Below are 14,214 nucleotides of genomic sequence, written 5' to 3' on the forward strand. Positions count from 1 at the left end.
CAGGGCAAACCCAGGAGACTGGGGCACACGGTAACCCAGGCGAGTATGTTCTGTCTAGAGGGGCATCTACTTCTCAGCATGCATCCAGACCCATCATGGGCAAACCTGCCAGGTTCCCGGGAGAAGCAGGAATCTTCATTTTAACGTAAAATCTCTCAGTGTTAAATGTTGCAAGTATTTCAAAGGCTTATAAACAGTCTGGTGACAAGGCCCATCTCCAGACGGACACGGCTGTGGGCTGCCATTTTGTGCCTCTGCTTCAGCTGAAGATGGGGTAGCCTTCCCAACACAGGTCAGGTTGGGCTGGACGGCCCTCGTGGCCCTGTGGATGGCCTCCAGCTGTGTCCTCCTAAGTCCACCACACACAGGATGGTCCCCACAAGGGCTTGGGGGATCTGGGACCCACAATTTACAATCTTTCGGGATGGACGGTGTATGTCCCGGGCAGCTGAACTTCTGCTCTGCAGCCATCCGTTGCCATAACTGAGGACCCCACTCCAGGGTGGTCAGGATACACGTGAGGAAGCCTGCGCTCCAGAGGAAGCTGCCCCAGGACATCTGCTACTGTGTCTCCATGGATGCCCCAGGCATGCTCATTAGTATGGCCAATATGCGGGAAAAAACGGTGAAATTACCAGTTTCTCCCTGAGCATGATGAATGAGAGAAATGGGTATTTGTGGGTGATGTTAGCGGTATTCAAGATCTGTCACCTGGCTCAAATATCTTAGTGCTCCCCACCCTCGAATGACTAGGGCATACGGCCAGCAAAGCCCTTAGCCCGCATGTTCTTGGGGATGGCCTGCAAGGCTGGGTCTCCAAATCGTCCTGTGTCCAGACACTGATTTGGAGGATTTCTGGGTTGCCTGAGGCCACCAGAACCAGGCCCTGGCAAGCTGAGACGCTTCCCTCAAGCCCACCTTCCAGGCAAGCTGGTGATGGACACTCCCAACAGCGCAGACGAGAGGGACTTCCCTGAGCCACCGAACAGCCTCAGATGCACCACTTTGTGGCTGCTCGTCAGCGCATTTGCTTCATACACGTCTGCGCGTGTGGGGCAATTTGGTGTGAGCCTGGCTTTCACTATGACCTGGGAGCAAGGTTGCAGGGGCATGGCTAAGCCTCTCCACCTCAGATTTCTACGAAAAAGAATCGTGCCCAATCACACCCAGTCGTTTGCGCCTCTCTTCCATCCCCTGCCCCGTTTCTTCTCCGGGTATCAGAGGAAATGGCTTCACAGCAGCAGGCCCCAACTCAGGACCCAGGCAGCTTCCTGTTCGCACTAGTTTCAGGGGGAAAAATAAAGCTGGAACGACAGTAGACGAAAACCAGGGACCCATTAAACCCGAAGTCCATCACATAAGTGAGCTTCGTCAGGCTTCCCTCTTCCCGAAAAGAGGCAGGATTTTCTGCAGGAGCCTCCAGGAACAGTCCCCGGGCCTAGCTGCAGCTGGTGGAGATGCGGGTTGCTGACGCCGGCCCTGCAGCTGGGCTAAGAGCCTGCGATGGTCCCCAAATCACCAGCAGAAGGAACTGCTTCCAACCATGCAGAAAGACAGCAGCAACTGCATTGTTCGACCCTGGCTGGCTTGTTTGAACGTCAATATTTATTTCAGGACTCAGAGCGGGGTCGCCTCCTGGGTGGGCAGCCGCTCTCTGAGTTAAACCGGCAGCATGCACGTCTCCAGCCCCGCTTCTGCCCCCAGAGCCCCAGCCACCTGCAGCAACGGAGCGGAGGGCGGCTGCTCAGAAGCCACTGCGTCCTGACCGTGCTGGGAACAGATGGTACCGCCATCAGGCAAGTAAACTATAATCGGAATAAACAGGAGAGACTTGCAGATTTGGATGTGGGTATTTATAAAGACGAAGGAAAACACACCCAGAGACGTGACTGCGAGCCTTTCCCAAGATTCTCCATGTGGTCTTCTCATCTGACTTCCCGGGCTTCATAAATGGGAGCCGCCAAGTAGGGCGCAGTGCCCTGTAATTAGTGTCCAAACCAGGACAGTTTTGAGAGTAAAGGGACGCTGTGAATAATTAGAACAGGAGGCAAGACCAGGGAGCATCCCAGGAGAACTGGGGCACCCTGCGTAGGGGTGATTTGGGAATAAAGTGTTCTGTGCGGCGTCTTTATGTGTAAATAAGGATTGCGATGCTCTGTTTCATTTGCTGAATACCTACTGTGTGCCAGATGCTGCTGGGGGCTTCTTTTGTTTCATCATTGCTGATGGGGAGAGACTTCGGGGCGTAAGTTGGTAGGAGCCCATCGTACACTGAGGAAAATAAGGCCAAGGTCCCACACCCAGCAATGGGTGGGACAAGCCCAGGCCTCTCTGGCACCAGCTCTGAGTAGACACTAGATCCTGGTCCACCACTCACTTATTAGGGGACCTGGAGGTGAATCTTGTAAGCTCTGTGGGCCTCAGTTTCTTCACCTATAAAATGGGGTGAAGCGTGCCTTCCAGAACCCAACGGCAAACTGTAAGCACAGACTCTAGCAGGCGTGCAGGGGCTCCATGAGCAGAAGTTGAGGTCTTTCATCGTCCGTGGGCAGAGGCTCAGTGTGCGGCACTGCCAGAGGGACAGTAACCCGTGAGTTCATCAGCCGAGCTCCATCGCGCTCCTCAGGTGCCTGGACTTGTGTTTTCAGCGAGCTGTGATAGTTTGCTGGAGCCCGTGCTGGCTCACTAGAGCTCCCCGCTTCTCATCGTCCGTGGGAGACACAGCGGCTTCTCCGCTCTTTTTCACAGCAGCCCCCAACTAAGGCAGACCCTTCACCTCAGCGTAATGCTCATGTTTGCTCTGGCTCTTGCCTGCAACTGTAGTGCACACAGAAAAGCCCTATACATTCATCTGAACAGGCCTTTGATTCCAGGGTCCTTACAGGTAATTGCTCTGAGTTCTGGAATCTTCCCAGGACAATGCAGGCTTGATACTGCTATGTAACCAAGTAGCGAGCAGGGGAGACTCTGCTAAGTGAACATTTCCACTGAGTTACGCTCTGCATGCTATAACTCGCCTGGACTCAGCACTAACAAGAGACCAGTGTCTTAAACGGGTGCTTGGGTTCCTGTGTTACTATGTCATCAAAGTGTCCCACTAAAGAACAGTGAACTCTGAGCTGCGGGTTGTATCGCTGGTTGTCCTGCTTCTGTACCGATCTGTGTTTGTCACACGGGGAGCACATGCACAGATAAGCACGCTCATCGATGGACCTCAGAACTCCCGTGCTGCCCACTGACCAGTTTTCGCCCTCGGGCGCCGATTGTGGCCTGGGAAGGGGAGGCGCTAGGGAGATGGAGACGGAGTCAGAGTTAGACGTTGGGCGGCTGAACTGCCAGATCCCAGAGCTTGCAGGCTTTCTCCATCCCTAACCGCCTCACCTCCCAGCTAAGATGCACAGGTACGGGGTTGCTGAGGCTCTTCCCCAGGGAGCAAAGACCCTGTGCCCACCACAATTCCTGGGGGAGAGAGAACGTCTGAGAGATACAGGATGCAAAACATTAAGTATAAATCTTCTTTATCTGCTCACTTCTCAGACTCAACGTGGCTGACGTTCTGTCACACTTCAGGGTCAAAATTGCCTTGTCTTGTAAGGATTCTAGGATTCAGAGGCGGCAGAGACAAGGCCACGGGTCCCCCACATGCAGCTTCCTTTCCTGGGCCCAGGAGACCGCACTTCCTGGCTTCTCTTGCAGTGAGGTTGGGCCATGTCACCAGCTCTGGCTGATGGCCCATAAACGGGGGTGACGTTTGTCACTTCTGTAGCTGAGGCACAGAAGAGCAGATATGAGCCCTCTGTGCCACTTGTCCCTGCCACAGTAACCAGGAAGCCCTGTGCTCCAGGTGGCACAGCCACAAGTGACAGGGAGCCTGGATCCCTGAGTCACCAGTTGGAGGGGAGCTCTGTGGGGCGTTCCCGGACCTGCTGTGAACCTTGTTGACGAGAAATGAGCCTTTCTGTGTTAAGCATGAGATGTGGGGTTTGTCACCACAGCACGCCTGAGCCCAACCTCACTAACACACCTGAGAACCAAGGTCGCCTTTTTGAGGGGACCAAATGCTGCACTGCTTCACCGCTCCGTTCACCCACACTCGTTCACTCGCCAAATGACCATCGAGCATCGTCACACCAGCTTGGCAGGGCCAACTACTCACTTAGGCCCAGCAGCACTGTGCTTGGAGCCACAATACAGGTAGGGACCCACAGAAGCGTTTTCATTTTAATTTCCTTTAAAACCAGAAGAAAAAAGTGAATATAATGATAATGAATACATCATAAGGAGTCCAACCTGGATTAGACTCATCTTTACACCCACACAGATGTAAAATATAATTTTTAATATTTTTATGGAGGAGGGGGCCCATGAAAACAAAGGGGCCCAGGGCCCACGAAAGTCACAGTGCAGCCGGATGGGGGATCCTCGCCTCGGGAGACCCCATGCCTGTCTCGGGGTGAGGCCTGTGTGCTCTTGGAAGTCTCCTCAGAGACCCCAGGATGGAAGGAGCTGCGCGGGCGCCCCCACTGAGACGAGTGAGGGCTGACCCTTGCTCGAGGAGACGACCACAAGCGTTGGGGAGAGATGGAATGAAGTCCCATGAAGGTGCCCTGAAGAATCAGCACAGAGCAGCCCAACGCACACGCAAAGTGCACGGCACTGACAACCTGGCAGGAGCAAGCTCGCCACGGGCCACGCTCCCTGCCACGGGCCCGAGCTCCCCATCCTGACCCCGCTCGTTTGCAAGCACTATCGTCACAGGGGCATTTCTTCCCTGCAGACACTGTTCTCAGAGGCTTCAGACATGTTAGCAGGCGGACCGCCTGTCCTCAGGGCTCGGCTCTGCTCCTACCAGCTGTGCGTCTTTGGGCAAGCGGCTCAGTGTCTGTGCCTGATTGTGTAATCAGTGAGATGATACCAAACTCACTGGGTGGTTTGAAGGGTTCGATCTGACTAGTCCAGTGCCTGGCGCATGGTCACCCAGTGATGTAGGCTATCGTCCGCTACTGAGCACCCGCCACAGGAGGCAGTATTCCCAGTCTAGCCGCTGCTCGAGCTGACTCGCAGTTCAACTGTTGGTATAGTTTTGCTGGCAGACTATAGAGCGGACCCTGCTGCCCAGGGGAGGGGTGGGGGGTCAGGATCCTGAGGTCAAGGGAAGCCATGCTGAAAGGCAGCTGTTGAGGGTTTGGACTCTGGAGCCAAACTCCCGGGGTTTGAATCCAGTTTTGGCCCCTTACTAGCTGTGAGGTCCCGGCGAGTCATTTAACCCAACTGTGCCTCAGTTTCCCCTGGGTTGTTGTGAAGATTGAGCGAGATAATATGTGTACCATCTCTTAGATATCCCTTAGCTGCACCTTAGCACAGTGCCTGGCAGAGTAAGTGTTCACTAAACGTCACCCTTGTCACTGTTATTGTTTATTATTATTATTACTATTTTCCCTCGCTTCTTTGTCTTGAAATAGCCCCTTCACAAAGTGCCAAGGAAGCTGCTTAACTACCAGAGTCTGAAGCAATCTCTTCTCTCGGCTCTTTGGTTCACAAACAGAGCTCTCCGTCCTGATCCTGGAACAGCGCCTTCTGTTTTCAGTTCACTCCTGACTCCTCTCTTCACTGAGCCCCAAATTGGCCCAGGTTATTCCCCGGGTGCTGGGACCGCTCTCCTTGTACCCTGACCAGGAATAAAGACACCTCCCCTCTCTCATCCCCAACATCCTGGCCATTCATTCATCAGAAAGCAGGGCTTAGAAACATGCATGGAACTTGATTTGCGTATATGGCTGTTTTGAGGGGTTTTGATTCAGCACATTTCCTGAGATAACCCTTATCTGGGAACTCTGTGTTATATCTAGCTGTTTATGTTATATCTAAACAACCCAGAAAAGTGGGCTGCTCTGCTTAGCAGAATATCTGACTGAAGGAGGTCACCAGCTGCCATGTGGGATGGGCCACATTCTCCCAGAGCACGAGCATCCCCAAATGACCACCACACTGCGCGCGTCCGACTGCTCTGTGAGGAGCTGGTGGGCAGGATTTCACACCTGTGGCTTCTTGTCAACCCTTCCGGGGAAGGAAGGTGGGGTGAGGGGTGGAGGCTCAGGTTACTAAGGTGCTGAACCCCGGATTGGCCAAGACCCCCAGGGGGCTCGCTCCTTTAAATATGCTCTCCTTCCTGTGACTAGCCTAGTGGACTCTCGAAACGGTGCTTCTCAAACACCAGCTGCACCAGAAGGACCCGGAAGGCTGGTTACAACACAGATTTCTGGGTCTCTCCTCCAGAGTTTTGATTCGGCAGGTCTGGGGCGGGACCCAAAAATCTGCATTTCCAACAAGCCCCCAGGTGCTGCTGCTGGTCTGGGAATCCCACTTTGAGAGCCACTCGTCTAGAAGCGGGGAAAGCCATCCCTTCTGCGCATTCATGATCAAACTCAGAGTTTTGGAAAACACTCAAAACCCTGTTCTGAGGGACAGCTCACTTTCTCCTCTTCCTCTGGGTGGCGAGAAAGGCAGCTGCCTCTTAGTGGGAAGAAGGAAGCCACCCATGCTGGCTGGGGAGCCCGCTGTCACACGGCAGACACAGAACAGAAAGGTGGAACGTTCAGGCGCCGGGTTCGAATCCCGATGACCAACCGACCGAATTCTGGGCTCTCAGCCAGGCTCTCCATCACGTGGCTGGCCCAAGGGTAGAATCAGCCACAACAATTTCTCCCCCTGTGGTCATCTGAATTCATGGAACGTTCTCCGGCCTGAAAGTTTCAGCCTTGGCAGAAAATGGGAAACCAGGTTCGCTGGGCCTGCTCAACGCTTCAGAGAACAGAACTGTGTGTCCTAGCCCCAGATGACAGCACATCCCCCATGGAGCTCCTGCCCGCAGCTTCTCGGCTCCCCGCCCCGAGGGGCCCAGACCCCTCCCCACCCCCGCTGCAGCATCCGAAAGCTGCCGCTGGGTCAGAACCTCGAGCTGCCTGGTTTCGGGAGAAGTGGAGGGTTGAGCAGGCCCAGGGACTCGAGGCTGCTTCCATGCACAGGGAAAGCATCACCAAGCACGTGGGGCGGGAACGCCGTTCCCTGAAATACCTGCATGCTGTCCAAGGTGTGCTGGGTGAGAAGCGAAGCAAACACGATTACAGGGCGACCTGGCGAGGAAGGAGGACACGCAGCCCTCGGCACGCCTGCCTCCAAACCAAAGCACGGCAGGACAGCCACCACAGTCAAAGCATGCACTGCCGCCAGCCCCGGGGGACGTGACCTCAGCAGGACTGTCACTGAGCAGCAGCCCAGAAGATGGATTAAAACAACAAGGACAATCAAATCAATGGGCTTCGGGCGACTGGAAGGAAGAAACTACACTTTCAGCCAGCAGACTATGCAAATGACAGTGCAGTGGGCGAGTCGGGCAATGGGAATCCAGTGATTTTCCCGCGAGATGTATGGGGTTGGGGCTCTGTTGCCACTCTCCCAGGGTATGTATTTTCCCACCTGCTATTCATCACACTCGTCCCTCCAGATATTCATTAGCTAATGGAGGCTTTCAAAAAATCGATTTTAATATATATGATGATAATGAAACTTTTTCCTGTGGGACGAATAGATTTTAAAAGGCAACGTAAGAGACGCATATATTCTGTTTTAAATGACTGCTATTCCCCTGGGGACAAGGGACGAGGTCATCTTAAAGAGGACAACCACTCCCCATACCTGGGGACAGCAGGCCCGGGAAAAGGCCTTCTTGGCCTTTCTTGACGGAACAGAACTGGGGAGGGAAGACACGCGGGGCCAACCCACACTATGCAGGCACCCTCTGCTGCTGTGTCCTTCACTAAGGGGTCCATAATCGCCTGACCTCTGTCTTCAGCAGGTAGAAGGCCTAGCCTGCTCATTATGACTCATTTATTATTCATGGGGGATGCAGACAGCGAGGCCTCCGGGGTGATCCTATGAGTTCCATTCAGGTTGGCCCGTCCTCTCCGGAGGAGGCTGGAATCAGGCCACAAGCCAATGACAGAGGAGTGGTCACTCTTGACACACCACTCATGCTAGTGGGACTTGCTGCCATGTCCAGACCAAGCCCCCACCATCAGGGCAGGTGAGAAAGCCCTTGCAGGGCTGAGGAGGATCACTCACACCGTGCTTGCTGGGGACGGTGCCTGGGGAGTGCCTCCGATGATGCTCACTGCTTCGATTCCCTGGGTCATCCTTTCCCTAATCCTGCAAGCGCCTCCCCACATGCTCCCTCAGGATTAGTGCTGTCCGTTAAAACTTACCCTCCATGATTCATCTGATGGCAGACGCCCACAGGAATGGTCCATCCATGCTTTCTCCTTGGGAAAATCATCCCCATGCCAGTGAGCAGACCCATCCCCAGTGCTTCCCACCCAAGAGGAGGCAGCAGAGGACAGCAGACCACACCTGAGACCCACAGTCCTGATACTGGGTGTGTGGCCATGGGAAAATTGCTTAACCTCTCTGTGCCCATTTCCTCAAGTGTAAAATGGGATTCCTAACAGCACCTATCATGTAGGTTGCTCGTGCTGACGACATGGGAGGATGGGTGAACAGCAGCTAGTACTGGTACCCAGCAGGCGCTCAGTAAACGCTGGCTATTATTTCTACTCGCAGCATTAAGGCGATTGTCCCCGACCCCAGCCAGCCCAGAAAGGAGCCAGCAGGGCTCCATCACTCACCTCTAGCAGCTGCACGGCGCCTTCATGTTCCTTCTTAGCTTCAACCTGAGCCTTTTCATGACAGAAAGAGAAAAAGAGAAAAGAGTAAGGGTTTAAAGGGGGAAAAATAGAAGATCAATGCCCACAGTATCAGGGAGTGGCTCACTGACTCTATCTCCCTAATAAGCCTCTAAATTCTAAGGGTCTAAATCTGTTCGCATTGTTCTCCCCCTTGGGGCAAGTCGGAGTGGACTCTGGTTGGGCTCGACGCTCTCTGTGAAAATGGAAAGAGTGCACTGGCCTGGCTGAGACGGATGGGCTGGTGGACAACGGCCGGGGCGCGTGGGAGGCTGATTCTGTTCTGAGAAGGGGTCCCCCGCGGAAGGCGGCTGAACCCAGAACAGCAGGACAATTCTTCCCAAAGCCTCAGGTGGTACCGTCATTTCCCCAGACGCCCTTCACTGCTTGGGAAGCAAAACACAGTCACTCGAACTTGACCCCCAAATAGCTCGAGGTCTGCTGAGGTCTCCGCGGGACCTGCAGGAGGGGCCACGGCGGGGTCCTGAGATCTCACATGCTCTCGGCAGCTCAGCCTGCGGTGGGGGGCCGCCCTCTTCAATTACTTGAAGCAAAGCCATCTGCTCCGCAGAATGAGAAATGTTACCAGTTCAGCTAAAGAAATTTGTCAGCATGGCTGAAGTCTGGGCCACACGGCAAATTCATACAAACCCGAATGCAACATTATTCTTTCTTGTCCGCGTAGACTCTGAGGTTCTGGCATTGCGAGGACAGTAAATATCTGCCACATTTGCCTGCCTGGCACTTGTGTCCTTCTCTCCTGGGAAGACCCCCTGAATTTGCTGGGGACCTAGGACCCCCGCATACTGAGTACAGGAGTACAGGTCCAGACTCTCAGTGAGTGGTATACAGCGGGGTGGACAGCCCAGTTAGAGCAATGAGACTGTGACTGGGAATGCTGGGAGAGAGGGAGGCCCCTTGCCTGCTGGACTTGAACCTGAGTGCATGGGAGTTTGGAGCAGCTGCAGCCATCTTGCTACCACGAGGGGCAAGGCTAGAGCAGCCAGGGGAAACCAACCAGGAAGCCGATACACAGGAGAACAGAGGCAGGACAGCAACGGAGGTCTGATGGTGCAGGGGAGGCAGTGGACTCAGCCGCGCCTGAGGCTGGAGCACTTGGGCCCTGGTTAGCCGTATCTGAACTGCACAACTAAAACCCCCTTCTTGTGTTTTCTGTGAATTGGAACCAACAGTCCTGAGGACTATAATCGTCAGCTGTTAAAGAATGTGACACTTCCCATTTTAAAGTTGGAGACACCGAGGTTCAGCAGGAGTCTGAGGCTGTGTCACAAGACAGAAGAAATACCTGCACTATATCCCACATTGCTTATCCCATCAAACTGGTTTCCCTGGGCTCACAACTATTCCCAATGAAGCAGAAAAACACGATTTTTTATTTTCATTTTTTTTGCTGAGGAAGATTCACCCTGAGTTAACATCTGTGCCAATCTTCCTCTATTTTGTGTGTGGGTCGCTGCCACAGCATAGCCACTGATGAGCTGTGTAGGTCTGCGCCCAGGCTACTGAAGTGGAGTGCGCTGAACTTAACCACCAGGCCCCAGGGCCGGCCCCAAAACATGAATTTTTAAAGAGGATTATCTCCTATGGGGCACCTGCCTCTTAAAATATGGAGCACAATAACGAATCCATTATATTACATTGAGATTTACATTTAGAATTCTGGGTTCAGGAGGAATCTTTTCTCTAGGTCCTGGAGAATAATTAGTGATGGATTATTCTACACCATAAATAAGCTAACGAGCCTCATCTTAACAGCTTCTGCTTCTCACTCGCAAACTTCTGTGGGTCGGAATGTGGGAGGGCTTGGCTTCCCAGCACAGACCAAAAAGGAAACGTCGTCCGAGATTTCATTCACGTGCGTTTCATTCTCACATATTTCCAGCGCGGCTTTTAAGAGCCGGGCAAGTGGACTGAACACAGAGCATTAATTACTCCGTTCCTGAATTCAGCTCCATCTTCAAATGCTTCAAATTGTTCCTTTCAAAGTAAAAACCATAAGAATGACAAAAAATAACAAAATAGGGAAAAAAGACAAACAACGAGAGAGCATATAGGGATTATATAAATAACACCACCATCAAGCCAGTGGAGTCGAAGATAGTTTTCAACTGGCAGGAGGGAAAACAACAGAACGCGCTATCGCGGGCTGTCAGCGCCCAGCCAAGCTGGCAGGAGCTACTCCGCTTCCGGCTTCAAGTGAAAATCAGAAGTTCGTTCTCGTAGGCTACTTGCAAGCTGGGCCATTTGGGCAATCAGAATAGACTGTTAAAATTAACAGCTAAAATTGGCAGTGCTGAAATCTTGCAAAAACCTAAGCAACAGCTTCAGCGAGGCTCATTTTGGGGGCCCGTTCCAATATGTGGGGAAGCTGAGACCTCCATTTAGACACCATTCCCGACAGAGCACAGTGAAAGTGGAGCGGGACCCGGGCTCTCAGGGGCCCCGGAGAGCTGCTATCAGAAGAAGGGGCCTGTCACCCAGGAGTCAGATGTCCAGGGGGTGGGTTACCCGGAGCAGACGCAGTGATTTCCAGGGAGAAACAGAGGCGCAGAAGGGATGGCAGATCTGTTGACCAAGTTCTGGACATTTGGCTTGGCTAGACTGGGCACTCAGCACTCAGGACAATGGGCCACCCAAGGACCACTGTGACTGGGCCGGGATGATGGACGCTGGTTAGCATGGAGCAGGGCAGGGTCACTGGTGGGTGCTGATCATGGTAGCTCCACAGAAGAGCAAGTGAGGTTTGTGAGACTAGGCTGAGTGCTGTAAGGACCCTGGAAACAGGGTCCCCAAGTTCCTCAGTGCTGGGGAAGCCGAAGCCGACATTCCAGGAGCGTGTTGTCGGAGAAAACAAGACCGAGGCCGATGCTCCATGAATGAATGCAGAGGGTCAGTCTGTGATGCCCTTGCCCTCTACGCACAACTAAATCCCAGCGTCCGGGGGAGACCCTCGGAATGTGGGCGAAGCCTTGACTATGCGGAGCGTGGCGTGTTCTCTTAGCACCTTAGCTTCTCCTAGTATCGCGCATGTCGGTCACAGCCATCAAACTAAGAGCAGCCACTCCACTCCACTCTGGAGGGGTTCTGAACAACAGGAAAGCCGGTCAGGTCTGCACACGAGCTTCAAACATGAAAAACCCCCTTGGCTCATACCCTGGATAGTTAGCACTGCCACTCGTAATAAGACAAGGATGTCACCTGCACAAGAAACTGTGACTCTGAAGAAGAGGGGCAGCTGGATCCTGGTCGTCATTCACCCAGAGAGAAGCCTCGAGGTCTCGGCATCAGAGTCCCCAGGGGCACGTCATTTACCTGAGGCGTCTCGTCTGAGGGGGGACCTGCACCCCACAGGTTGTGGTGAGGGCCGACTGGCGTCTCATTGTGTCCTTCTACCGGCACTGATGGAGTATTGCTTAGCATTCACCATCAGTTATCTTGGTCATGTCACTTTGACCATAAACTGCATCAAACGATGGAACTTACTAGATGCCCCCCTTCCTTCCCTCCTTCCTTCCTTCTTTCCGTCCTTCCTTCCTTCCTGCTCTTGAGCATCTTCATTGGTCAGTGCTTGCTGAGTACCTGCTCTGCGTCAGGCGGTGATCTGGGAGTGCAGACACTCCACTCTGGAGACAGACAATAGGCAAACACAGAAACAAGCGAGCCAGCTTACTGTGGCATCACTAAACGGGGGGCGTGGCCGGGAGTGCCGGGCAGGGAGTGGAGTCCACTTAGGCAGGGTGGCCAGGCAGAGACTTCAATGACAAAAATCAGCCCGATCTGCCCAGGGACCAGGCCTTCTGTGCGAAGACCCCGAGAGGGGCGGTTTTGTGTGGTTGAGGACCAGAGGCCAGTGTGGCTGCAGCACGTGGACGTGGACGGAAGGGAGCGTGGGAGGAGTGGGGGAGGCAAAGGCGGGCAGGGCTTAAAGGAGGTGACACGTGCATTCCAGGTACTGGGCCCAGAAAATTCTAAACTTAGAATAAAAGTTCCCAGGGCAGCTTTTATTATTGTTGTCATCATTCACAGCCTCTTCTCACACCATCTTCCTCAAGGCTGCGTCACCAGCCCCTGAAACACTGCTGACACAAGGTGCACAAGACGGGTTTGCTGAATGAACGAAAGCAAGGATTCTCACCTGAGCTCGCGGCTCCATGAGCTTCAGGAAGCAGGGGTCCCAGGAGAGCCAGGTGGCCGTGGCGGCCGGTGGATGGGCCTGTGCTCTCCTTGGCTTCCTTTTAATTTTTTAAACTATGCCTCCACCCAGCGACCAGCCCGAACGGTTGGCTGGAGGGCTGTATCTGACCTTGATCCCCACGGGAGCAGCCTTGGGCGTTTGGATTGTTTGTTCACTCATTCTTTCTTTAATTCGACACGTGTTTTCACTTGGACATTAGTTTGCTCGCTTCTCTCAACCACCACACTGGGCGGAGAGAGGCGCCAAGCTCCGGGCAGAGGGAGGCCCCTGGAGAAGGCTCTGGGGAGCGGGTCCCTGTCATCAGATGGATGAATGCCAGTGCTCCCTTAGGGTGGCCAGGGCTGGAGGTGAGGCAGAAACCACAAAGCAATCTCCAAGTACTATAGAATGTGGCAAAACCCACCTCTATTGCACGGAGAATATACTCCTGGCTTACTTACACACATGCCGTCCATGAAGAAAGAGAATATTGCAGATCCAGAAGCAGAGGATCCGACGATGCACAGCGGGTGTAAAGGGCTTCCCAAGCTGACAGTGAGGCGAGCTCCTGGGCCCCAGCTCTGCCCCAGCCTCAGAAGCAGCAGCCTGGACCGGGGGAAGCAGCAGGGGCTCCAGGCAAGGTCTCTCCGGGAAGTGGAGTGAGAGCACCCCTAAGGAGGGTGAGCATCTCGAGAGGAATTAACGCTCTGTCGGAGAGTCTGGGGACAAGGCAGTGACGGGCACATGGAGGCCAGAGCAAACGGACAGAAAGAGGCGAGGCACCATAGGGAAGAGAGAAAGCTGCCCAGAGGAAACGGTGCCGTGCGCAGAGCCCGGGAGGGCAGGCGAGGACAGGTGCTGCCGCGGACGGGAGTCCAGTGGAGGGCAGGACGTGGGAGACCAACCAAGTGCAGCGTGGAGTGGAAGGTCGGATGAAAGAAGTGGGGCTCAGAGGTGGACTCTGACTCGGAGATCTCAATTTGGGAGCTGCCACACGCAGACGGCATTTCAACCCACAAGAGCAGACCTGGTCGCCGAGGGAGCAAGTGTAGACCGAGAGACGCGGCTTGTGGACTGAGTCTGGGGGTACACCTGTGATGTTTACGGGGGATCTGTGTGGAAGGAGGAAAACCAGAAGAAGGTGGTCCCGGGAGCCTGCGGGGGTGGGGGTCCACTACCTCAAACTGCCTCTGGGTCAGTGAGGAGAATGAGAACAAGCCCCTGGGCATGGCGTCCGTGATGGGCGACGCATCGTGAGCCGCTGTGCTGACAAGATGAGGG

General features: G+C 54.1%; 1 protein-coding gene across 31 annotated transcripts in view; it reads right to left on the reverse strand.

Moving 5' to 3' along the window:
* RIMBP2 (RIMS binding protein 2) overlaps positions 1-14,214 on the reverse strand; it is a 250,446-nt gene that overhangs the window by 53,934 nt on the left and 182,298 nt on the right. For all 31 annotated transcript variants that reach the window (XR_011541897.1, XR_011541896.1, XR_011541895.1 and 28 more), the window contains one exon: positions 8,682-8,732. Coding sequence is in view for 27 of the 31 variants with exons in the window: in XM_070627332.1 (XP_070483433.1) it covers positions 8,682-8,732 (51 nt within the window). In the remaining 4 variants the exon portion in view is untranslated. The remainder of the gene's footprint in view (positions 1-8,681; positions 8,733-14,214) is intronic.

Source organism: Equus przewalskii, chromosome 7 (assembly GCF_037783145.1).
Source record: "Equus przewalskii isolate Varuska chromosome 7, EquPr2, whole genome shotgun sequence".
NCBI lineage: Eukaryota > Metazoa > Chordata > Mammalia > Perissodactyla > Equidae > Equus > Equus przewalskii.